The following is a 25,686-nucleotide window of genomic DNA, read 5'->3' on the forward strand; positions in this document are numbered from 1 at the left end:
ACATATGGTGAAATGTGTCATTTGCATCAACAACCAACATGACCGAAAGATGTACCCAGCAAGTGTCACCAAATGACTTCTGGCTGGCCTTCAGACTTTGATCTTCGATATCGATCCCAGATCCCACTGATGATGGGACCCTGAATTCCAGCTCTCAAACGGCAGACTAGTTGATAATGGGCTTCTGAACTCCAGGCCACGAACTCTGGACTCACCGATGATGGGACCTCATACTCCAGGCCTCAAACTTTGTACTCGCTGATGACAGGACACTGAACTCCAGGCCTTGAACTCTGTACAAGACCCCAAACTCCAGGTCTTGAACTATGGACTCGCTAAAGTTGAGACCCCAAGCTTTGAACTTCAAACTCACTGGTAATGGGATCCTGAGCTCCAGGTGTCAAACTCTGGGCTCGCTGATGACAGAACCCTGAACACCAGGCCTTGAATTCTAGTCTCGCTGATGACAGGATTCCGAACGTCAGGCCTTGAACTCTTGACTTGCTGGACCTTTTCCACTGGGTCTGCAGTTTCCGTAAGACATACGAGCAGGATAAGGCCATACGGCCCATCGAGTCCGCTCCGCCATTCGATCGTGGCTTATTTATTATTGCTTTCCCTGCCTAGAAAGATGGCTGCGGGGTAGGACAGCAGCGTGAAACTGTATTCTTTGAAGTGTGGCAATGGCATCTCTGAGTTCAGCTCATGCACCTTTGCCTGAGTTTTGGGATGTGCTCTGCTACGCAATTCTGGTACAATAACTCATAAACTCCCTACGTAAGATTTTGACAATTGTTTGGAAGTTCAGATGCGCTAACACCAGCGTACTGGAGGAGGCCAATATGAACAGCATCTCCACCACGATCAAGGAACACCAGCTGCAATGGATAGATCATGTCATCACGTCTCCCTGAACAGATCTTTTACTCCCAGTTGAATGAAGGTCCCCTGGTGGGCAAAGGAAATGTTTCAAAAGTAACATCAAAATCAGCCTGAAGAAATTCAACATTACACCTAAAATCTGGGAAGACGTTTCACTCAGTAGTTATACCTGGAGGAAATATGTTCAGGAAGGAGTTACTGTACATGAGAGGGACCTCTGCTGTGCCACAGAGAACAAGTGGCAGCTACGAAAGAAAAGACAGATAAAACAAAAGATCGAGCCACAGACCCCACTTACACTTGCCCTTACGGCACTGGAATATGTGGATCCTGGATCAGCCTCTACAGCCACCTGAGGACCCATCGATATCCAACCCTTTAGGACAACATCATACTCGACTGGAGTACTTGTGTCGCCACTACACAGGTGGTGTAAGAGCTCAATTTCCCTGCACTAGAGGCCAGCTGGATTTTACACTGAGTGAAGTGGGTGTTTCCTAGAACCGAGCCCTTCTTGGAAGCTTCTCCTGAGGCTATGAGCACATTCGGGCCACGAGCTCCTTCCAGGCACATGTGCAGCGCCAGAATTACTATAAGAGGTTATTGTTTTGGAAAGAATTACTCACACTCAGAGTCAGAATTGAAATCAGGTTTATTATCATAGACATATGTCATGAAACTTGTCGCAGTAGTACAGTGCAATACATAAAATATACTATTAATTACAATCGTTTGTTCTTCATGTGCCATGTCATATGATGTGGGCAATCATAGTCTATGACCATGGCAAATTTTTCTGCATAGTGGTTGGCCATTGCCTTCTTCTGGGCAGTGACTTTACAAGACGGGTGACCCCAGTCATTATCAATACTCTTCAGAGATTGTCTGTCTGGTGTCGGTGGTCACATAACCAGGACTTGTGATGTGCACCAGCTGCTCGTACGACCATTCAACACCTGCTCCCAGTTTCTGCACCTCGCTCAAGGGTGACCTGCGGGCTAGTGGAGGGAAGGAGCACCTTACACCTCCTTTGTTAGAGACGTATCTCCATCATGCTGCTATATATATAGTAAAGGCATCCGTTAGTCTTGCGAGACCATGGTTCTGCGCTTGGAAAGTCTTCACTCTCCAGGGCGCAGGCCTGGGCAAGGTTGTATGGAAGACCAGCAGTTGCCCATGCTGCAAGTTTCCCCTCTCCACGACACCGATGTTGTCCAAGGGAAGGGCATTAGGACCCATACAACTTGGCACCAGTGTCGTCGCAGAGCAATTGTAATTAAGTGCCTTGCTCAAGGACACAACATGTTCCCTCGGCTAGGGCTCGAACTCACGACCTTCAGGTCGCTAGTCCAATGCCTTAACCACTTGGCCATGTGCGCGCGCGTTCGTTCTCTCGCTCGCTCTCTCTCTCTCTCTCTCTCTCTCTCTCTCTCTCTATATATATATATATATATAAAAGAAATGAATAGTGTAAATATAGAACAGAAATAGTGAGGCAGTATTCATGGGTTTATACACATGCATAGGTAGTATACTTGTGTTTCCTCCCTCCTTTGGAGCTCCTGTATATGTGTCAGATACATCCACTGTTAGTCCAATGCCTCTTTTCATGTGCTGTTTTGCAGAAAAGTACTTTATCAAACTTGATTCAGAAGAGTGAAGGGGTTCTTAGCCAGGGGGTGGTGAACCTGTGGAATTCATCGCCACAGACGCTGTAGAGCACACATCGTTGGGTATATTTAAAGCAGAGGTTGATAGATTCTTAATTAGTAAAGGTGTTGAAGGTTGTGGTTCTTGATCAGGAAGGGCATTGAAGGCTTAGGGGAGAGGTAGGAGAATGGAGTAGAGAGAGATAATAAATCAGTCGTGATGGAATAGTGGAGCAGACTCTGGGACAAATGGCCTAATTCTGCTCCAATGCCTTATGGTCTTAAAAGATACTTACTATGGTTTAGTGACATTGTTAAATGTTAGAACCGGACCTCTATGTTTCATGGATGCTGCTGCTTACTGGATGAACAGTAATAATAGGTGGGTGATGTGGTCAAATGATGGAAGTGGGGATTAATTCCTTTTAGTACAGAGATGAGGAGGAGTTTCTTTAGTAGAGGTGGTGAACAGAAGTATATTCTTTGGCCCATCTAGTCCTTGCCAAACTATTCATCTGCTGAGTCTCATTGATCTGCACCCAGACTGTAGCCCTGCATATCCCTCCCATCCACGTACCTATCCAAATTTCTCTTAAGTGTTGAAATCGAACCTGCATCCACCACTTCCACTGGCAGCTTATCCTTACTCTCTCTGAGTGAAGAAGTTCCCCCTCATGGTCTCCTTAAACATTTCACCTTTCACCCTTACCCCATGACCTCTAGTTCTGGACTTGCCCAACCTCAGTGGAAAAGCCTGCTTGCATTTATCCTATCTATATCCCTCACAATTTCATAATTTTGTATCTACTGTAAATCTCTACATGTCCATTGCCCATCATTGCTGCCAGTAGATTCAGTGTGGCTGGATTGCACGAACCTGTTTCGTAGCAGGCACTTTGGAGAGCAAACGGGATCAGTGGGATGGCTGGTCTTGTTTTCTCCTCACACTTGTCCACACCAGGCAGAGGAGACATCAGAGAAACGTTTGGAACCTTTTCAGTGTACATCAAAGTGCTGTTCAGATTTTCCTGCAGAACTGTGTCAGAATTCCAGCACTTCTAGGGAATCCTACTCCCGAGTAGCCAGAGGATGGTGAATCTGTGGAATTCATTGCCACAGGTAGTTATGGAGGCCAAGTGATTAGGTATGTTTAAAGCAGAGGTTGATAGCTTCTTGATTACTAAGGGCATCAGTGGTTACTGGGAGAAGGATTGAGGTTGAGAGAGAAAATAAATCAGGCATGATTGAATGGCAGCAGACTCAATGGGCTGAAATACCTGAATGGCCTAATTTTGCTCCTATACTTTATGGTCTCATGGTTTTTCGATTTCTGGGCTGTTTTGGGGAAACAATTGTGGATTTTGAGTGTGTTATCTCAGTGCTGTGATTTCCTAGGCAAATACCAAAGGAAAAGACTACAGACCACAAGATATAGAAGCAGAATGAGGCCATTTGGCCCATCGAGTCTGCTCTGCCATTTCATTTTGGCTGATCCATTTTTTTCTCTCAGCCCCAATATCCTGCCTTCTCCCTGTATCCCTTCATGCCCTGACCAATCAAGAATCTATCAACCTTTACCTTAAATATACATAAAGAAGACTTCCACAGATACACTACTCTCTGGCTAAAGAAATTCCTAAAGAAAAGTTATAGATACTGATTTTAGAGACAGAAAGCATCCTTTCCTGAGGATGATCTGGAGGAGGTTTTTTCAGACTGTAATTTAAGTCTGGTCCAAAACCCTTCAGCTATAATTGGAGATTGTGCATTGTCAAAAAGAATAGCAAAGTGACATTTAAATCCTTTTTGCTATCTGCCTAAATGGCAAGAAGGTTGTGGTGTTCTCATTTCTCGATGATTTCTACGCAGATATGGCTTTAGCTCCGTTATACCATCTATCTTCTCTTTGTGGTGGTGTTCTCATTTCTCGATGATTTCTACGCAGATATATGGCTTTAGCTCCGTTATACCATCTATCTTCTCTTTGTGGTGGTGTTTTGAAATTCCTTTGTTAAAAACGACGGGAGAAGATGTTTCATTGGAGGACTCTTGGTATGGTGGCCAATGTATTCAGCCAGCGAGAGGTGCCAAAGGCAGGCAGAAAGATTTGGAAGCATGGAGTAGCTTTCCAACTGATCGATGAATCCAGAGTGACTTTGAGTCATTAGAGTAAGAAGAAAAGACTTGAATGTAAAATAAAACATCTAAAGGACTGAACAAGAGTATGGCTACTGAGTGTATATTTGTGGTCTTCTGCTGCTGTAGTCCATTCACTTCAAGGTTCAATATGTTGCGTATTCAGAGATGCTCTTCTGCACACCTCTGTTGTAACGTGTGGTTATTTGAGTTACTGTTGCCTTCCTGTCAGCTTGAACCAGTCTGGCCATTCTCCTCTGATCTACCTCATTAACAAGGTGTTTTCGCCCACAGAATTGCTGCTCACTGCATTTTTCTCTTGTTTTCTCACACCAGTCTTTGCAAACTGTAGAGACTGTTATGCGTGAAAATCGCTGGAGTTCTGTGTGTGTTGCTGTTCTGCACACCACTGTTGTAACGCGTGGTTATTTGAGTGTCACCTTCCTGTCAGCTTGGACCAGTCTGGCCATTCTCCCCAAACTCTCTCATTAACAAGACATTTTCGTATCATTCTCTGTAAAGTCTAGAGACTGTTGTGCATGAAAATCCAGAAGCTATTCTCAAACCACCCTGTCTAGCACCAGCAATTATTCCACAGTCAAAGTCACTTAGATCACAATTCTTCCCCATTCTGATGTTTGGTCTGGGCAACAACTGAACTCCTTGACCATGTCTGCATGCTTTTATGCATTGAGTTGCTGCCATGTGATTAAGACCTTAAGATATAGGAGCAGAATTGGGCCATTTGGCCCATCAAGTCTGCTCCGCCATTCAATCATGGCTGATCCTTTTTTTCCTCCTCCTCAACCCCATTTTCTGGCCTTCTCCCCGTAACCTTTGATGCCGTGTCCAATCAAGAGCCTATCAAACTCTGCCTTAGATACACCCAATGACCTGGCCTCCACAGCTGCATGTGGCAACAAATTCCACAAATTCACCATCCTCTGGTTAAAGAAATTTCTCCGCATCTCTGTTTTGAATGGATGCCCCTCTATCCTGAGGCTGTGCCCTCTTGACCGAGACTCTCCCACCATGGGAAGCATCCTTTCCACATCTACTCTGTCTAGTCCTTGGTTGGTTATCTATTTGCATTAACGAACAAGTGTCCGTAACAAAGTGTCCACTGAGTGTACAACAGAAGAAGTTGTGAGTTCATCCACTCTGGTCAACAAAAAGAGACTTGCTTAAGTGCTGACCGATTGTTATATGTTGATGTTTGAAGGGAATTAGGTATCCTTGTACAGAGGTAACAGGACCTAACAGCACGGAAGTGGATTTCTATTACAGTGCCAGTGACTCAGGTTCAGTTCCACTGCTGTCTGTAAGAAGTTTGTACATTCTCTCTATACCGTGGTTCAGTGTTCAATTCTGGTGCCGTTTTGTAAAGCATTTCTGTTCCCTCTCCCCATGGAATGTACAGGTGCTTTGGTTTCCTCTGGCAGTCCAAAGACGTGCCGGATAGATTAATTGGTCATTGCAAATTGTTCCATGATTAGGTTAGGGTTCAAAGGTTCGATGGTTCAATTTAATATCAGAGAATGTACACAGAATACAAGCTGAAATCCTTTCTCTTTGCAGACATTCGCGAATCAGAGAGAGGGAAAACGTCCCCGATCAGAGTTGTGGGGTTGTTGTGGTGAAGTGGTTCGAAGGGCCAGAATGGCCTGCTCCATGCTGTATCACTAAATGAATAAAGTGACTTTACCATCAAGGGGCAAAGGTTTGCAGGTCCTGACAGTTCCAATCAAAATCCTGAAATACGAATTTAAAAAATTAGGATTAGATGTGAAACAGTGTTAGGTACTTCTGTCTCTGTGGCTGCAGATTAGTAGCTCCAATTGGGAGTATTTCATGATTCCTGTGGGAGCTACGCACAAAAAATTGTCCCTCTCTGGATCCTTCATCTCCTTAGTGAAGGTGGCATACTTCATTAAGGACCCACACCATCTGGGACTTGCTCCCTTCTTATTACTGCCATTGGGGAGGAGGTACAGGAGCTTGGAAAACAGTACTTGGTAGTAATTGGGATTGCTAGTAATTGTAATTGGTAGGAATTTTTATGTTGTTGCTTTGTACTACTGTGGCAAAAAATGCATTTCACGTCAAATGCAAAAGTCTCAGGCACATATCTATAGCTAGGGTGCTTAAGACAGCAACGGTGGTGGAGGTGGATATGGTAGGGTCTTTTAAGAGACATTTAGGTAGGTACATGGAGCTTAGTAAAATAGAGGGCTATAGGTAAGCCTAGTAATTCCTAAGGTAGGGACATGTTCGGCGCAACTTTGTGGGCTGAAGGGCCTGTATTGTGCTGTGGGCTTTCTATGTTCTATGTTCTAAGACTTTTGCACAGTACTGTATTTGTCAACATGGAGCGGACAGTGCGCTTGTAAATCTGGCGGGAGCAAAGGATATTGGGAATGGCGAGGGTGGAGCATCATGGGAGGGGTGTGGGACAGGTGGCAGAGAAGTAGTGCCAGGGACGGGGGGGTTGGGTAGTACTGGGTGCAGACACACCCAGCCCTGAGACACCAGGAGCCATTTGATTCCAAACATTTGGTTTATTGATCATTACAGAATGTCTCTGTGGTGCTTCCCACTCCCTCCCCTCTCCCTTTCTCGTTTCTCAACCATGATTCCCCTCTCCCTGTCCCCTCCCCATTCTCGGTCCACAATAGAGACCCCTATCAGAATCAGGTTTATCATCACTCACATATGTCATGAAATTTGTTTTTTTTTGTGGCAGCAGTACAATGCAATACATAAAATTACTCCAGTACTGTGTAAGAGTCTTAGGTACATATATATATATATATGTGTGTGTGTGTGTGTGTGTGTGTGTGTGTGTGTGTGTGTGTGTGTGTGTGTGCGCACACCCAAGACTTTTGCACAGTACTGTATATGAGCAGAATTAGGCTATTCGGCCCATCAGATCAGCTCCTTCTTTCCATCATGGCTGATTTATGATCCCTTGCAATCCCCATTCTCCTGTTTTCTCCCCATAACCTTTGACGTCCTGACTAGTGAAGAACAATTAGGTTCACACACAACTGACTAGTTCGATATGTGATAGTCCCAAATCTGTATTCCCACTGTCTGTGGGAAGAAGAATGAACATAGAAAGGAAAACCAGAGGGAAAAAAAATCCGTGAAAAAGTGTTTTCAGTACTTTTCCAAATACGCTTTGATGACAAATTTCTCCTCTGTGTGCTTAGAATTCATATTTTGTTGATGTTGAAGCAGGGTTATAAGATCTGAATGCTTTCTCTGTGTATAAAAAAATGTCTTGAGAGTTCAAAGGAAATTGTCTTTATAATTTGATTTGAGCCAAGCACTCAAAGCGACTTTGTTCAAACTTTTCAGAAGAAGCTGTGCCTGCAGTGTGCCGAACGAGGACGGTCATTTATGAAATACCTCGCAGTCAGATAGACCCGACATCTGCCAACTTCATGATATGGCCAGCCTGTGTGGAGGTCAGGCGATGCACCGGTTGCTGCAACACCGGCAGTGTTAGGTGCCAGCCTTCTCGGATACACCACCGAAGTGTCAAGGTGAGAAACAAAAGATCTGTGCAGACTGCATTGTAACCGAACTCCAGACGCCCGTGATCTCGTTCCGAGGGAGGAGGGGGAGTGGGGAGAAAAAATTGGACACGGTCCACCTTGGCACGGGGCATGCGAAAAATAGCTTGACTTCATCTTGTTCATCTTTTGGTGAAGTCTGAAAGCAATTTTAATTGGTTCTTTTAAAGACTGGAGAATACATTTCTGAAAAAAATAAACAAAGATATGGTCTGTCTGTTTCTGGCACAGGGAAAAGAAATGGAAAAAGGATCATTTATACCCCACAGAAGTTTAGCTGCTGAGGAGGGGTAGGGGAAACTCTGGAAACTTAACAGCATCATTGGATAATAAAATGAGTTATTTTACCTTTCACCCCCAGCACTTTTCCCTGCAAGCGGCCGGTGTGATACATTTGCCCACTCACCTCCTCCCTCACCTCCATTCAGGGCCCTAAACAGCCCTATCAGCGAATCTGCCGGGATTGTCTGTTGTGTCGGGTGCCCCTGTTGTGGCCTCCGCTACATTGGTGAGACCCGTCGCAAATGGGGTGGGGGGGGGGGCCACCTTGTGAAGCACCTTCTGCCAGAAGTGGAACTTTCCGTTGGCTAAACATTTTAATTCCCATTCCCGTTCTGACGTGGGGCCGTAATGACTTCCTCCTGGGCCATGACAAGGCCACCTTTCAGGGCGGAGGAGCAACAATTTACATTCTGTCTGGGTAGCCTCCAACCCGCATGAATATTGATTTCTCCTTCAGGTAAAAGTAATTGCCTTTCCCCCACTTCTGTTCCCCACTCTGGCCTCTTACCTCTTCTCAGCTGCCTATCACCACCCACTGGGTCCCCTCCTCCTTCCCTTTCTCCTATGGTCCACTCCTCTCCTCTCCTCTCAGATTCCTTCCTCTCCAGCCTTTCTTATCCTCCTGGCTTCGCATCACCTTCTAGCTGTTCTCCTTCCCCCATTCCCCACCTTTTTACTCTGGCATCTTCCCCCTTCCTTTTCAATCCTGAAGAAGGGCCTCGGACCAAAACATCGACTGTTTACTCATTTCCATAGATGCTGCCCGACCTGCTGAGTTCCTCCAGCATTTTGTGTGTGTGTGTGTTGCTTTGGACTTCCAATATCTGCAGAATTTCTCATCTCCATATTTCACTTTTTAGATAATTATTAACAAAACCACAATTAGTGATTATTTTCATGTAGATTGTTGATGGTGCTGTAACGAGAATTTGGACAAACTTGGGTTATTTTCTCTGGTGCGGCAGCGGCTGAGGGGAGATCTGATAAAGGTTTATAAGATTATGAGAGGCGTTGATAGAGTAGACAGACAATATCATTTCCCGAGGATTGAAATCCCTGATACCAGAGGTCATGCCTTCAAGGTAAGAGGGGGTAATTTCAAAGGAAATGTGAAGGGCAAGTATTTTTACATGGAGAGCGGTGGGTGTCTGGAATGCGCTGCCTGGTGTGGTGGTAGAGGCAAATGCATTCGGGACTTTTAAGAGGCATTAAGATAGGCACATGAATGTGAGGGAAACAGAAGAATATGGCAGACATCCCGCCTCTCCCAGAAGTTCCGGGAATCTCCCGCACACTGATAGTGACTCCCTGACTCCCGGAAATTATATACAATATCCCGGAAATCGATTTTTTTGAGAGGGAGAGCGAGAGCGAGCATCCTGATAAGTCTCTCTTCGTGCTAAGTAGACCTATCAGTTTTCTCCGTAGGCGGGCTTTACAGTCGACCTCAAAAATAATGGCAGTGTTGCTCGCTGCACTGTTTGCAACAGTGACTTTTCTATTGCCCATGGTGGGTTAAAATGTAAAATGTTGAGGTGAGTTTAACAGGTGTCATTCGTTTATTAGCATAGCTAACGTTATTTAAACTAGCTGGCCAGCTGCTAAGGAGCTACTCTATTGATGCCTACGTGATGAGGCCAAACTCCCTGTAGACTTGCTTAAAGTTGTAATAGGATAAAAAAAAATGACTCCATGATAATAACATATTTTAATGTCACATTTTCTGCATGTACACAACTTGGTTTACAGATTGGACAAAATCACTAAACAAAGTATTACATACACCTTTGGAGGTCGACCGGGGGTGGAGGGGGGTGTGTGGATATGGGGTTGCGGGGGACGGGGGTGCTACCTCCCTGAAATGAGTTTTTGCAGGGTGGGATGGCTAATATGGACACTGTATTGGCATAACTGATTACTATTTTATTTGGTTCCGTACAACATCATAGACTGAGGGCCTGTCCCTATGCTGTACTGTTCTCATTTCTATATTCTCATACATTTAATATATTTAATGTGAAGTATCAAAAATAAAAAATACTAAAGATCACGATAGAACACAAAATCAACCAGCCTCCTCTCTTATAATGGAGATGACAGGGTGGGTAAAGAATTTATTTTTTTTTTTATGTATGATGTATTACCACATGGCCTTTGATGTAATGAATTGCGTTCAGATTTGAATAGAAGCATTTCTTTTTTTTTGGAAAACATATCTTTTGATGAATGCTTCCATTTACCAAGCATTCTCTAAGTGCAAAGAGGGAGCCTGGCCTATGAATCATAGACGGTTAGAAATGTGGGTCATTGCTCTATGTGAGATCAGTAGTTTAGTGACCATGCTGAGCCAGCGGATGACGAATTTCAAAGTAAGTTTATTATCTGAGAGTACATATATGTCACCCATATGCAACCCTGAGATTCATTTTCTTGTGGCTAATCACAGTAAATACAAAGAAACACAGTAGAATCAATGAAAATCTGCACCCAAAGATGGACAAACAACCAATATGCAAAACACAACAAATTGCTGAAATACAAAAAGTAAAATAAATAAGTAAATACTAAATATTGAGAACATGAGTTGTAGAGTCCTTGAAAGTGAGTCTGTAGGTTATGGAGTCAGTTCGGCATTGGGGTGAGTGAAATTCCACTCGGCTAATGACAGTGGTGCCGCCGGCAAACCCAGATGTGGCATTAGAGCTGTAGCTAGCCTCACAGTCATCGGTATAAAGTGAGGATTTCAGGGGGTTGAGGACATAGCCTTGTGCACCAGTGCTGATGGAGATTGTGGAGGAGATGTTGTTGCCAATCAGAACTGACTGGGGTCTGCATGTGAGGAAATCTAGGATCGAGGAGGTGTAAATGAATAAAATTAATAGCATTATTAAGAAACTCAACTGATTGAAATATAGTTATTTCTTACTTATAACTTATTACTGTATCGTCAGTGACTCAGGAAAAATCAGATCACTTGCCAAAGACTTTAAAGCACATCAGCCAGTGAGTTTTGATACCAGCAGACATTTCTGGTTTTTGCCAAGTTGTGAATTTGATACGGGCAATAGTTTATAATTGCTGAATAAATTACCAAATATTTTCATCCAGGCATTGAACAAGCTGTTTAATTTTGGACACCATTTGCCTTTTAACTCTGTTCTGAGAAGGAAGCAAAAAAATTGCTTTTTGGTTACTCATTAAATATCTCACCGGCTTTGTCAAGCTGTTTTTATCAGTGTTACAATAACTTCAGCTCTTTCTATTGTTTATGCAATATCATGGCAATCCCACGAAGGAAGTGTGATCATGTCTGGGTAAATGCCGGCCGCGGGTAGTTCGGTCACTGGCATACGACCTACAGATGTGCATTAACAAGCTGCATCACTGCATGGTACGGAAACTGCACTGCAGCAGACAGGAAGGCTCTACGACAGGTAGTCAAACTGTCCAGCGCACCACTGACACCAGCCTACCTGCCATCGAGGGCATATAGTATAGTATGTACAGAAAGCCAGATAAAGGCCAGTAACATCATGAAGGAACCCCCCCCCCCCACCCACCGCCATCCCTGCCATCAGGGAGGGGGCTACACAGCATCCACACTAGTTACTTCCCCCAAGATGTCAGGCTGCTCAACACCTCCATCCACTAATCCTCCCCACCCCACCAACACCGTCACTACCTACACATCATCCAGTGTCACTTTGCAATCAGTCTATGTATAATAGCTACTTGTACATTCTCCGTTACAGGATTGCTTTTATATTTACATTTATTGTGTTCTTTATGCTTATTATGTATTTTTATGCGACATCAGATCTGGAATAATAATCATTTCGTTCCCCTTCACATTTGTGAACTGAAGAATGACAATAAAGGATCTTGAATCCAGGTGCCCAGGATGTTGCAGGTTCAAATTGCTGGGAAATGTAATTTCAATGAAGTAAATTGGGAATAAAGACAAAAACTAGGCTAATGGCGTTCATGAAATAATTGGGTTGTTATAAAATAAGCACAATAATTTTATGGAAAAGTCTATCGAAATTGGTGGATACAGCCCAGTCCACCACAGGCGAAGCCCTCCCCACCATTGAGCACATTTACCAGCAGCACTGTCACAGGAAAGCAGCATCCATCATCATGGACCCCCACCAACCAGGCTTCTCCCTTCTCATCGGGATGGAGGTGGAGGAGTGTAAGGTCCCATACCACCAGGTTCAGGAACAGTAATTACCCTCCCGGGCCAGCATGGATAACTTCACTCACTTCAACACTGAACTGATTCCATAGCCTACAGGCTCCCCTTTTTAAGGACTCTACAACTGATGTTCTCAGTTTTATCTATTTGCACAATTTGTTTGTTTGTTTGTTTATTTATTGAGATGCAGCGCAGAACAGACCCTTCAGGCCCAATAAGCCATGCCACCCAGCTACCCCCAATTTAACCCCAGCCTAATCACAGGGCAATTTACAATGGCCAATTAAACCACCAACTGGTGCGTTTTTGGACTGTGGGAGGAAATCAGAGAACCCTGAGGAAACCCATGCGGAAAACATGCAACACACATAAAAGTTGCTGGTGAACGTAGCAGGCCAGGCAGCATCTCTAGGCAGAGGTGCAGTCGACGTTTCAGGCCGAGACCCTTCGTCAGGACCAGCTCTTCCTTCAGTTAGTCCTGATGAAGGGTCTCGGCCCGAAACGTCAACTGTACCTCTTACTGGAGATGCTGCCTGGCCTGCTGCGTTCCACCAGCAACTTTGAAATGGGAGTTGAATTAGTCTTTTCTCATCCCTGGTTGTTTCTCCATCTTTAGTTATATATAGTTTTTCATAAATTCTATTATATTTCTTCACTTTCCTGTAAATGCCTGGAAAAAAAAGAATCTCAAGGTAGTATTTGGTGACATATACATTCTTTGATAATAATTTTATCTTGGACTTTGACTTTAAAAAAAACATCTTGTTCACAGGTAATTAGGGAGATAATCTAATATACATATCTCACAAAATGCTGGAGGAACTCAGAAAGCCAGGCAGTTTCTATGAAAAAGAGTATAGTTGATGTTTTGGGTCGAGACCCTTCATGAAAGGTCCTGACCTGAAACATTGACTATACTGTTTTTCATAGATGCTACCTGGCTTGCTGGGTTCCTCCAGCATTTTGTGTGTGTTGCTCGGATTTCCAGCATCTGCACATATTCTCTTGTTTGTAGGATACTGTACATATCTGATCACTTCTGTATGTGACTCCAGTCTCAGAGCAAAGTGGTTAATTCTCAACTAACCACTAAAATATCCTCCCAGTTCAAAGGTAGTTGGAGGTGGACAATCTATGCTGGTCATGCAAAAATAAGATTAAATAATTAAGTACTCAGTTCACCCTTGATGGTTAAGTGTTCCACATGAGTTTTCTATAAAAACATTTACTTAGTAATTTGATTCCCCTCATATCAGGTGTGTTGAACAAGTCTGCAAATACAAAATTAGAAGTCATTCAGTATGTTTGCTAAATTGGGATGTCATCATCATACTAATTATGTGCCGTGTCGTATGACATGGGTGATTATGGTCTTTGACCATGATTGTTCTTGGCAAATTTGTCTACAGAAGTGCTTTGCCATTGCCTTCTTCTGAGCAGTGTCTTTACAAGACGGGTGGTCCCAGCCATTATCAATACTCTTCAGAGATTGTCTGCCTGGCGTCAATTGGGATAATCTTGTTTATAAACCTGAGTTATAAGGAAAGGTTGAATCGGTGAGGATTTTATTCCCTCAAACATAGAAGAAAGAAGGAAGATTTGAGAGTGGGTATACGCAATACTAAAGGGTGTAGATAAGGGAAATGTAAGTAGGCTTTTTCTACTGAGGTTGGGTGAGACTAGAACTAGAGGTCATAGGTTAAGGGTGAAAGGTGAAATATTTGAGGAGAACCTGAGAGGGAACCTCTTGGCTCAGAGGGTGGTGAGAGTGTGGAACGGGCTGCCGGTGAATGCAGTGGATGTAGGGTCGATTTCAATGTTTGAGAGAAGTTTGGATATGTATAGTGCATGGATGGGAGGGGTATGGAGGGCTATGGTCCAGGTGCAGGCCATAGGGACTAGGCAGGGTAACAGTTTGACATAGACTAGATGGGTCGAAGGGCCTGCTTCTGTTCTTATTTATTTATTTATTGAGATACAGTCCCTTCTGGCCTTTCGATCTGCACTGCCCAGCAATCCCCCGCAACAACCAATTAACCAATTAATCTACCCAACCCATATGTCTTTGGACTATGGCAGGAATCCCAAACGGTCATGGAGAGAACTTGTGGGTATTGAACCCGCATCACGAGTACTGTAAAATGTTATGCTAACCACTATACAACCATGCCACTCTGCAGTGTGGTGTGACTCAATGGCTCTAAGAAATTATTAATACTGTTTTATTGCCATAAAAAAACAAGTAATTAAATAAGATTGCAAAATTAGGGTGTTCTTGCTTTATAAGGCATTGGTCAGACTGCACTCGGAGTTTTGGGGCCAGTTTTGGGCCCCTTCTCTAAGAAAGGATGTACTGACATTGGAGAGAGTCCAGAGGAAGTTCATGAGAATGATTCCAGGAATGAAAGGGTTAATGTGTGAGGAGAGTTTGGTGGTTCAGGGTCTGTGCTCAGTGGAGTTTAGGAGAATGAGTGGGGGATCTCATTGTAGCATATCCAATGTTGAAAGGTCTGGATAGATTGGATGGAGAGGATGTTTCCTATTGTGGGGGAGCCTGGGTCTAGATGGTACAGCCTCAGAATTGGGCGTCCCTTTAGAACTGAGATGAGGAGGAATTTCTTTACCCAGAGGGTGGTGAATCTGTGGAATTCATTGCCACAGGCGGCTGTGGGGGCCAAGTCATTGGGTATGTTTAAAGCAAAAGTTGATAGGTTCTTTATCAGTAAGGATAAGAAAGGTTACGGGGAGAAAGCAGGAGAATGGGGTCGAGAGGGAAAATAAATCAGTCATGAGGGAATGGTAGAGCAGATTTGAGAACATGAATGGCCTATTTCTGCACCTATGTCTTGTGGTCTTAAAAATATTTACTGTGGTTCAGTAAATGTTAAAACCTGACCTCTGTTTCATGGACACGCAGTGCTCGCTTGGCAGAAGACAAGCCATAATGTGTTTGACTCCAGATTTCTGCAACTTTCATGGACTCAGAGTCCTGGACTAATTTTTTTTTGCGTGACAGTATTTTACTGATACCTTATATGTGCTTTGTGCTGTGTGTGACTGTTGGTACTGTGTTTTGTACCTTGGCTCCAGAGTACAGCTGTTTTGTTTGGCTGTATTCATGGCTATCCATGTGTGGTTGAGTGACAATTAAACTTGAACTATTGAACTATTGAACAGGTGGGTGATGTGGTCAAATAATGGAAGTGGGATATAAAAAATAGGGAGATAGTGAGGAAAATATTGTGGGTGGGGCAATAATAGTGCATGTGTCTTCCCAGAGAGACTTCCTTGAGGACAGAGTGGTGTGGTTGCAGTTAGTAACGAACCTCTTAAATCATTGCCTATGGTAGAGCCATGGACTTTACAACTCCTGTTCTCAATATTATTTATTATTTATTAGTCTATTATTAATAATATTTATTTTTCTTCTTGCACTTGCATAATTTGTTGTCTTTTGCACATTGGTAGCTTGTCTATCTTTGTGTGTAGATTTTCAATGATTCTGTTATATTTCTTTGTATTGATTGTGAACGCTGGGAAGAAAATGAGTCTCAGTGTCTATGGTGACATACGGCACCACGCAAAAGTCTTACGCACATATTAAAAAAATTCTTAAAGCGGAGATGCTTTCAAAACTAAAGAAATGGAAAGTTTCTAAATATCCAAAGAATTTACTATAAGGAGCAGTAAACAGCAAGATAAATCAGATCAATATTTGGTGTGACCACCCTTTACCTTTAAAATGGCATCAATTCTCTATAACGGCACATTGTCGTGCAGTTTTATAAGAAAATCAGCTGGTAGGTTGTTCCAAGTATCTTGGAGAGCTTGCCACAATTCTTCAGCAGACTTCGGCTATCTTGCTTGCTTCTGTCTCTCCAGGTAATTCTAGACAGCCTTGATGATGTTGAGATCAGGGCCCTATGGAGACCATACCATCTAAAACCATATTAAAAAAAATCTAGGGTGGCTAAGACTTTTGCATGGTACTTTATGTGTACTTTGACGATAAATTTAGTTTGAACTTTGAACTTGGATTGTGAGTGGAGGAATTTGTTATCAGTTTACCACAGCTGCCAGCAACACAATTACAGGAGGACACTTTTAATTCCACACTTTGCAGCACTCTTAGTTTGAGTTATTCATTATTGTACTCATGAAGGTCAGACATTGTAACTTCCTGGTCCAGTTTCTCTCAGTATGTAATTAACAAGCAGAAAACACATTGACATCATCAGATCTGAAATAAAGTGGGAAAATTATGTCAGTGTTGGCCTGAACTACAACAGGTAAAGCCTGATCCAACTTCCTTCAACACAAAATAGGCACAAACATCTCAATACATTTCCAAAGTCGATTCACACAAAAAAAATTGGCACATTTGAGGCTTTTCTCATCCAAGTCCTGGGAAACAATATTTGGCCTTAGCACCAGTGACCTCAGGGGGGGTATATCCTAGCCTGGTCATTAACTAATCAGCTCTTCCTGAAATGTTCTCAAATATTGTGTTGTGATGCCTTTTTGTCTTGGCTTACATTCGGAAGATAGCTGAGGGCTTGCAACACAAACTGCTAAAACAAAATTGTTACGGAAACAGCAATGAAGAGTCCTTCTACATCTGAGTGTGGCAGTATTCCTGAGTCTCCACCTGGGACTTGCATGACCGACAGCCGTGAAAACCGAGAGGAAGCTACTGACACGATGAAGGAAGCCTTGAACACCACCAGAGATGGAAGACCTTTATTGTTGCCCTAAGTGCCAGTGGTGTAACGGGGAGAGAGAGAGAGAGAGGTGACATTCGAAAGATGGCAACCAGGGTCAAAACTTGCCAGACAACTCCTGGAAATCTATTCCAAAGTCATTTGGTATCTCTCCATCAGAGGGATAACCTTGAAAAAGATCCAACTTCTTTTTCTATATATAAAACAATGAATTACAATTCCCAGTATGAAATTTGTCCGGTTTTCTTAGTCACAACCTGTACAATAAAGGAAGGATGGGAGGAACACCAGATGCTGCAGAGAGATAGTTTGTGGATTAGTGTTATTGCAACATAGTTTAGTGGTACACATCTTGTGTAATAATTTCTGTCCGAAACATTGACTAACCAGATGGAGGTCAAGCCAGGAAAGTGTGAAATGATTCACTGGGAGAAGTCAAACTTGAAAGTTAAAAGTAAATTTGTTATCAAAGTATGTATATGTCACCATATACTACCTCGCAATTCGTTTTTTTGCAAGCGTACACGGTAGAACAGAGAAATACAGTAGATTCAATGAAAAACGACACACAAAGACCCTACACAATCAATGTGCCAAAGAATGCGAACTGTATAAATAAATAAGTAAATAAACAAGCAAACAACCAAACAAATACATACATACTGAGAACTTGAGTAGCAGAGCCCTTGAAAATGAATCCATAGGTTGTGGAATCAGTTTAGTGTTGTGGTGAGTGAAATTACCCAAGCTGGTTCAGGAGCCTGATGATTGAAAAGTACTAACTTTTCCTGAACCTAGTGGTGTGGGACTGAAGCTCCTGTACCCACTTCTCATTTGAGGCAGAACACAGGGTTAACAGTGGCATTCTTGACAATGTGGACCAACAGAGGGATCTTGAGGTTCACGTCTATAGAACCGTCAAAGTTGCTGCGCAAGTTGATAAGGCGTATATTGTGTTGGCCTTCATTAGTCAGGGGGATTGAGCTCAGGAGCCGTGAGGTAATGATGCAGCTCTAGAAAACTTTGGTTAGACCACTCTCAGAGTATTGTATTAGATTCTGTTTGCCTCAATATAGGAAGGATGTGGAAGCTTTAGAGAGACTGCAGAGGAGATTTACCAGATGCTGCCTGGATTAGAGAACATGTTTTATGAGGAAAGGCTGAGCGAGCAAGGGCTTTTCTCTTTGGAGCAAAGGAGGATGAGAGGTGACTTGATAGACATGTACAAGATTATAAGGGGCACAGATAGAGTGGACAGCCAGAGACAACTTCTCAGGGCAGGAATGGCTAATATGAGGGGCAATAATTTAAAGGTGTTCGGAGGACAGTATTGGGGGGCGGGAATGACAGAGGTAGGTTATTTTACAGAGTGGTGGGGTGTGTGGAATGCGCTGCCAGGGATGCTGGTAGAGGCAGATGTATTAGGGACATTTAAGAGACTCTTAGACAGATGTGTGGATGATAGAAAAATGGAGGGCTGTGTGGGAGGGAGTCAGATTGTTCTTAGAGTTGGTTAAGGGATCAGCACAATATCATGGGCTGAAGGGCCTGTAATTTGCTGTACTGTTCTAGATTCTTAACCACATTTGTAAGATTTCCTCCTTACTTAATGCCCGTTACACCCTGCACTTTGGGCAGCAATGAAGGTCTTCTATCTTCATTGCTGTTTCTGCAACCATTTTGTTTGACCAGTCAGGGTTGTCAGCCCTCAGCTGAACTCCTGAACCTGGAGGAGCAGTGGACCTCTACCCTTCAACCCTACCAAGAATCAAGGCACAAGGCACAGAACTCAAGCCAACATAGCTCTCTGGATCACTGAGGCACGCAAGCCTCCAAACCCTACGACAAGGTTGTGGTCCTCTTGGAGGAAGATTTCCCCCATCTGAGTGAAAACCACTGAGTTTTCTGACATCTTTGTGTCTATGATTAGATTCTATCATCTGTTTCTCTGAAGGACTCATCACTGTGTGTATGATTAGACCCTTCTAACCAGAGATCTAAAAGCTATGCTTTCTTATTGCTCGTAAATGTTTTGACCAATGACTTGACTTTGGTTGTTAATTATAGCCTCCGTAGCAGCAGCAGCTGTTTCAGGGCACATATTTCAGGAATTTTATTGTTTTGCTCTGCTTTGACTTGTAAAATGAACTGTCTGAAGTCCTGTATAAATCTTCCTCCTCAAAGCATCTTTGCCCAAAGGGAGTATAAGTGTCCCTCTGTTTGTAGTTGTTGAGGTAGTTGACATTTGTTTTTGACTGACAGGGTTCTAGCATTTAAGATTGTACCTGATAAACCTGCACCAAACGATAACGTCATTCAAACAAAGCACTATTTTTTTCCAAAGCTGAAAATAGGCAGGTGATTGTAATGGTGGAGGTTTTAACTTGTGCAAGCTGGAATGTTTTGCACTTCGATACGCACACCAGGCAGTCTGGTCAACTTGGATGAAGTCTAAACGTAGGGTCAGCCAAATCTCTCCGGGTCACTCAAATCACAGTGCTGATGAAGGGTCTTGACCCGAAATGTCAAGTCTTTAAAGTTGAAAGTTCAAAGTATTATCAGAGTACGTATACACTACCCTGAGATTCATTTTCTCACAGGCATTCACAGTAGAACAAAGAAATACAGTGGAATTAATGAAAAACTACTTACAAACACTGACAGGAAACCTATGTTCTAAAGAAGACAATCTGTGCAAAGACAAAAAATAAGTAATTTATTTTATTCATTGAGATGCAGTGCAGAATAAGCCCTTCTGACACTTCATGCTGTGCAGCCCAGCAACCCCTAACTTAATCCTAGCCTAATCACAGGACTTTGGACTGTGGGAGGAAATTGGAGCACCCGGAGGAAACCCACATGGTCACAGGGAGAACATACCATCCTTATGGGCAGTGGCGGGAGTTGAACTGGGTTGCTGGTACTGTAAAGCGTTGTGCTAACCACTCTGCTGCTGTATAATTATTATGATTAATAATAATAAATTAGTAAGTAAATAATACAGAGATCATAAGTTGTAGAGTCCTTCAAAGTGAGTCCATAGGTTGTGTTCAGTGATCAGTTCAGTGATGTCTGACCTGCTGAGTTCCTCCAGCACTTTTTGAGTGTTACTCTGGATTTCCAGCATCTGCAGAATCTCTTGTGTTCAGTCAATCTCTTCTGTTGAATCATGGATACTTATGATGCGGAAGAAGAATTTTCAGTTTGGGTTGAACAAGGAAAGAACTATTTGAACTAATCCAACTTCCCAGCTCTTGTATATTAAGTGCATGTTCCGGTATCTTTTAAGTGTGGTGAAAGTACCTGCCTCCACAGCTCTTTCAACCAGTGAGCTCCAGACATCTATCTCTCCTCGGATGAAAAAATCTTTCCTCAGCTTCCTTCTAATCCTTCCTTCTTTTATCATAAATCTATGCCCCTGGCCACAGACTTCTCCCATTGACAGAAATGGGTCCGTTGTGTTTATCTTCTCGAGGCCCTTCATAATTTTATGCACCTTGAATATATCTCCTTTCAGCTTCTTTTGTACCATGTGAAACAGCCGCACTGTCGCCACTATTTGCTTCTAACTACCTGCTCTGTCATCGTGGACTGGGAATGTGGGAATCTGGGGAGAATGAAATAGGATTAGTGTAAGAGACTGATGCTTGCAAGTTTGACAGTATGGTGCCGAGGACTGGAGGCCCAGTGGCAGACTGTACTGTAATTGGAGGTATTTCACTGTATGTTTCACAGACATCCCACCCTGCAAAAACTCATTTCAGGGAGGTAGCACCATCAATTTGCGGGAGACTCCCGGAAATTCCGGGAGAGGTGGGATGTCTGCAATACAGTAGCTCCTTAGCAGCTAGCCAGCTAGTTTAAATAATGTTAGCTATGCTAATGAATAAATGACACCTGTTAAACTCACCTCAACATGTCTTTTACAGGTTAACCCACCATGGGCAATAGAAAAGTCACTGTTGCAAACAGTGCAGTGAGCAACACTGTCATTATTTTTGACCCCTATTAGGCAGAGGTACACTTTAGTGTAGTCTGGGGTGACGTACGTTTGATATTTTCTTTTTTTGGAACACTCTGCCACGGCACTCTCGCGCATGCTCCCTCTCTCGCTCTCGTGGTCACTCTCTCTCTCTCTCTCACGCGCTCTCACTCTCTCTCGTGGTCGCTGTCGCTCTCACACTCTTGCTCTCGCGCGCTCTCTCTCTCTCTCTCTCTCGGGCGCTCTCTCGCTCTCAAAAAAATTGATTTCCGGGACATTATATATAATTTGCGGGCATCGGGAAGCCACTATTAATATGCAGGAGACTCCCAGAACTTCCGGGAGAGGTGGGATGTCTGGTTTCAGTGTACATGTGATAAATAAATTTGAATCCGAGTGGCTTCAAATATAAGACCATAAGACAAAGGAGCAGAAGTAGGCCATTCGGCCCATCGAGTCTGCTCCGCCATTTTATCATGAGCTGATCCATTTTATCCTATTTAGTCCCACTGCCCCGCCTTCTCACCATAACCTTTGATGCCCTGGCTACTCAGATACCTATCAATCTCTGCCTTAAATACACCCAATGACTTGGCCTCCACTGCTGCCCGTGGCAACAGATTCCATAGATTCACCACCCTCTGACTAAAAAAATTCTTTCGCATTTCTGTTCTGAAAGGGCGCCCTTCAATCCTGAAGTCATGCCCTTGCGGACTAGACTCCCCCATCATGGGAAACAACTTTGCCACATATGGGTGGTTACTGGTTGGCACATACGTGAGGGACTGAAAGATACATTTTGTGCTGTATAATTACAGTGGGATATGGTTAATTGAACCATTGGTCAATCGAGGCAGACGCTTATTTGGACCAACTCTTAAAGAACAAAAACTAGTAGAGAAACTAGCTGGGATTCTCCTCCTGTATTTGGAACACAATGCGCAATTGGGACAGGAGACTGTTGCCGAACAGTTTTTAACTAGCATCAGTCATGTGCACTTGCATGGCCATCTCCACACCATGCTTAGAGTTAACATTTTAAATAGCATTACATGTCTGTGTTTGTGTTCAAAAACCAGTGATTTTTGTCACTGACAGTTGGCGAGGAATAAGCAGTGGGCCAAAATGTTCAGGTCCCAATTAACCGGAATCCACTATATGTGACTCTAACTCTGCACCCTCTGGAGCTCTCACAGCCACCTTACAACACTGAACATGAGACTATTAGGCATAGGAGCAGAATTAGGCCATCAAGTTTGCTCTGTCATCCCATCATGGATGATTTATTATCCTCCTCTACCCCATTCTCCTGCTGTCTCCCTGCGATGCCTTTACTAATCAGGAACCTATTAATTTATTAAACTCCCCCACTAAAGGAAACATCAGAATCAGGTTTATTATCACCAGCATGTGACGTGAAATTTGTTAACTTAGCAGCAGCAGTTCAATGCAATACATAATCTAGCAGAGAAAAAATGAATAAAAAAATAAATAAGTAAATCAATTATGGTATACATATATTGAATAGATTTTTTAAAACTTGCAAAAACAGAAATACTTTATATTTTTAAAAAAAATGACATAGTGTCCAAAGATTCAATGCCCATTTAGGAACCGGATGGCAGAGGGGAAGAAGCTGTTCCTGAATCACTGAGTATGTGCCTTCAGGCTTCTGTACCTCCTACCTGATGGTAACAGTGAGAAAAGGGCATGCCCTGGGTGCTGGAGGTCCTTAATAATGGACGCTGCCTTTCTGAGACACCGCTCCCTAAAGATGTCCTGGGTACTTTGTAGGCTAGTACCCAAGATGGAGCTGACTAGATTTACAACCCTCTGCAGCTTCTTTGGGTCCTATGCAGTAGCCCCCTCCATACCAGACAGTGATGCAGCCTGTCAGAATGCTCTCCACAACACAACTACAGAAGTTTTTGAGTGTATTTGTTGACATGCCAAATCTCTTCAAACTCCTAATAAAGTATAGTCGCTGTCTTGCCGTCTTTATAACTACATCGATATGTTGGGACCAGGTTGGATCCTCAGAGATCTTGACACCCAGGAACTAGAAGCTGCTCACTCTCTCCACTTCTGATCCCTCTGAGGATTGGTATGTGTTCCTTCGTCTTACCCTTCCTGAAGTTCACAATCAGTTCTTCTGTCTTACTGACGTTGAGTGCCAGGTTGTTGCTGCGGCACCACTCCACTAGTTGGCATATCTCACTCCTGTATGCCCTCTCGTCCACATCCATTCTATCTAGGTCTTTCAATATTCAATAGATCTAAATGAGTTCCCCCCTTATTCTTCTAAACTCAGGCCTAGAGCCGTCAAACACTCTTCATTCGTTAACCTTTTATTCCTCGTATCTTTCTCATGAACCTCCTCTCGACCATCTCCAATGTCAGCACATCCTTTCATAGATAAGGGGCCCAAAGCTGCTCTCAATACCCCAAGTGTGGTCTGACCAATGCCTTATAAAGACTCAGCATTACATCCTTGCCGTTGTACTCTATTCCTCTTGAAATGAATGCTAACATCATCCAGCTATAATGTGCTATGGAAAATTTGTCCTCCTTCTCAGCTCCCTAGACTAAATCCTTTCTCTCTTTCCCAGTTCTGATGATGGTCTTGGACTTCACACACTACTTTTTCTGTCTCCACAGAAGCTGCCTGACTTGCTGAGTGTTTCCGCCATTTTAGGTCTTCTGTTTTTATTTCTGATTTCTGGCATCTGCAGTAGTTTTTTCTATTGCTTCTCATTTATGGTGGGAAATCTCTTCCCTATCAACATCCAGCAGCATCTTTCCAAGTCCCTTTGTGCAGGGCTTGGATCAGTTGGATAGGGAACATCTTCTTGGGAAACCAAGGGTTAACAGTCTCACCGCAGCAGACTCTGGATAAAAGGAATTAAGGAGAAATCCAGATATATTCAGGAGAAGTGATTTGGTTTTAAGAGCTTGAAGGTGAGAGGAATGGAAATGTACTAAAGAACAGAGGCATTCCTATAGTTTCAAAGTGAAGTGGAGATTTCAAAGTAAAGTGGAGAACGTTATGATTATGAGAAGATGTGAAACATCTAGTGGAAATATTTTTAGGGCAATGTTTGCAACATAGTATGAGCAAGCACAAAGCAGTCAAAGCAGCAGCAACCACAAAACATAAATAATGTGATTGTCCTTGTTGTGATTACTAATTTTTAAACAGCCATCTCCCTCACATCCTCTCTGAAACTGCTTGAGTGGTTTCATGAATTTGTTTGGAATGGTTCTCAGCTTTGAGTCCGTTTGAAGAGAGACAGAATCTTTTGTAGATGGTAACGAAAACTCCAAACCAAATTCCATTATAATTAAGATTGAGACCTGCCAAGCCCACACATTCATCAGTGCACATGCACGTACCAAACTTCACACACACACACATAGCAGGAGCAGGACTGAGACACTGGCGGACAAGTCAGTGCCTCCGTTTGCCCTACTCCATCAGCAGCCGCAGGTTTAGGATCTGAGAGGCTGAAGAAAGGGAGGAATTTGCAAAAAGACAAAGCTAATGCAAAGGCTGAAACCTGAAAGACCTTGTATTTACACCTCAGACAATTTCCTGAACCATGAGCAGTTTAAAGACTGCATTATAGCTCAAGGCTATCCCAGAGGCATATGAATGTGCCGCGGAGGCAAGTGCTGAATACTTCTGGTTATTTTCTTCAAACTCAAATTGTTCTATTTATACAGGCTAACAGTTTATAAACATTGTGTGTGTGTGTTTGTATGTATGTATGTGTATTTGTGTGTGTGTTCATATTAGTGTTTGTGTGTGAATAAAACCATAAGACGTGGGGCAGAATGAGGCCTTTCAGCCCATTTGAGTCTGTTCTGCCATTTCCATCATGGCTGATTTAATATCCCTCCATTCTCCTGCCTTTTCCCTGTAACCCTTCATGCCCTTACTAATCAAGAACCTATCAACCTTCGCTTCAAATATACCCAATGACCTGGCCTCCACTGCCATCTGTGGCAGTGCATTCCACGGATTCACCACCCCCGGCTGAAGAAATTCCTCTTCCTCTCTATTCTAAAGGGACGTCCTTCTACTCTGAGGCTCTGCCCTCTGGTCCTGCACTTCCCAAGTGTAGGAAACATCATCTCCACATCCACTCTGTCTAGGCCTTACAATATTCGATAAGTTTCAATGACATCCCCCCCCCCCATTCTCTGGACTCCAGCAAGTACAGGCCAAGAGCTATCAGTTGCTCTTCCTTTCCTAGCA

General features: G+C 43.2%; 1 protein-coding gene across 3 annotated transcripts in view; it reads left to right on the plus strand.

Moving 5' to 3' along the window:
- The window catches only part of LOC134352132 (platelet-derived growth factor subunit A-like), an 83,714-nt gene that overhangs the window by 36,935 nt on the left and 21,093 nt on the right, over positions 1-25,686 (plus strand). For all 3 annotated transcript variants that reach the window (XM_063059359.1, XM_063059358.1, XM_063059356.1), the window contains exon 4: positions 8,028-8,215. In XM_063059359.1, the coding sequence (XP_062915429.1) occupies positions 8,028-8,215 (188 nt within the window). The remainder of the gene's footprint in view (positions 1-8,027; positions 8,216-25,686) is intronic.

This window comes from Mobula hypostoma, chromosome 9, assembly GCF_963921235.1.
Source record: "Mobula hypostoma chromosome 9, sMobHyp1.1, whole genome shotgun sequence".
In the NCBI taxonomy this organism is placed as follows: Eukaryota; Metazoa; Chordata; class Chondrichthyes; order Myliobatiformes; family Myliobatidae; genus Mobula; species Mobula hypostoma.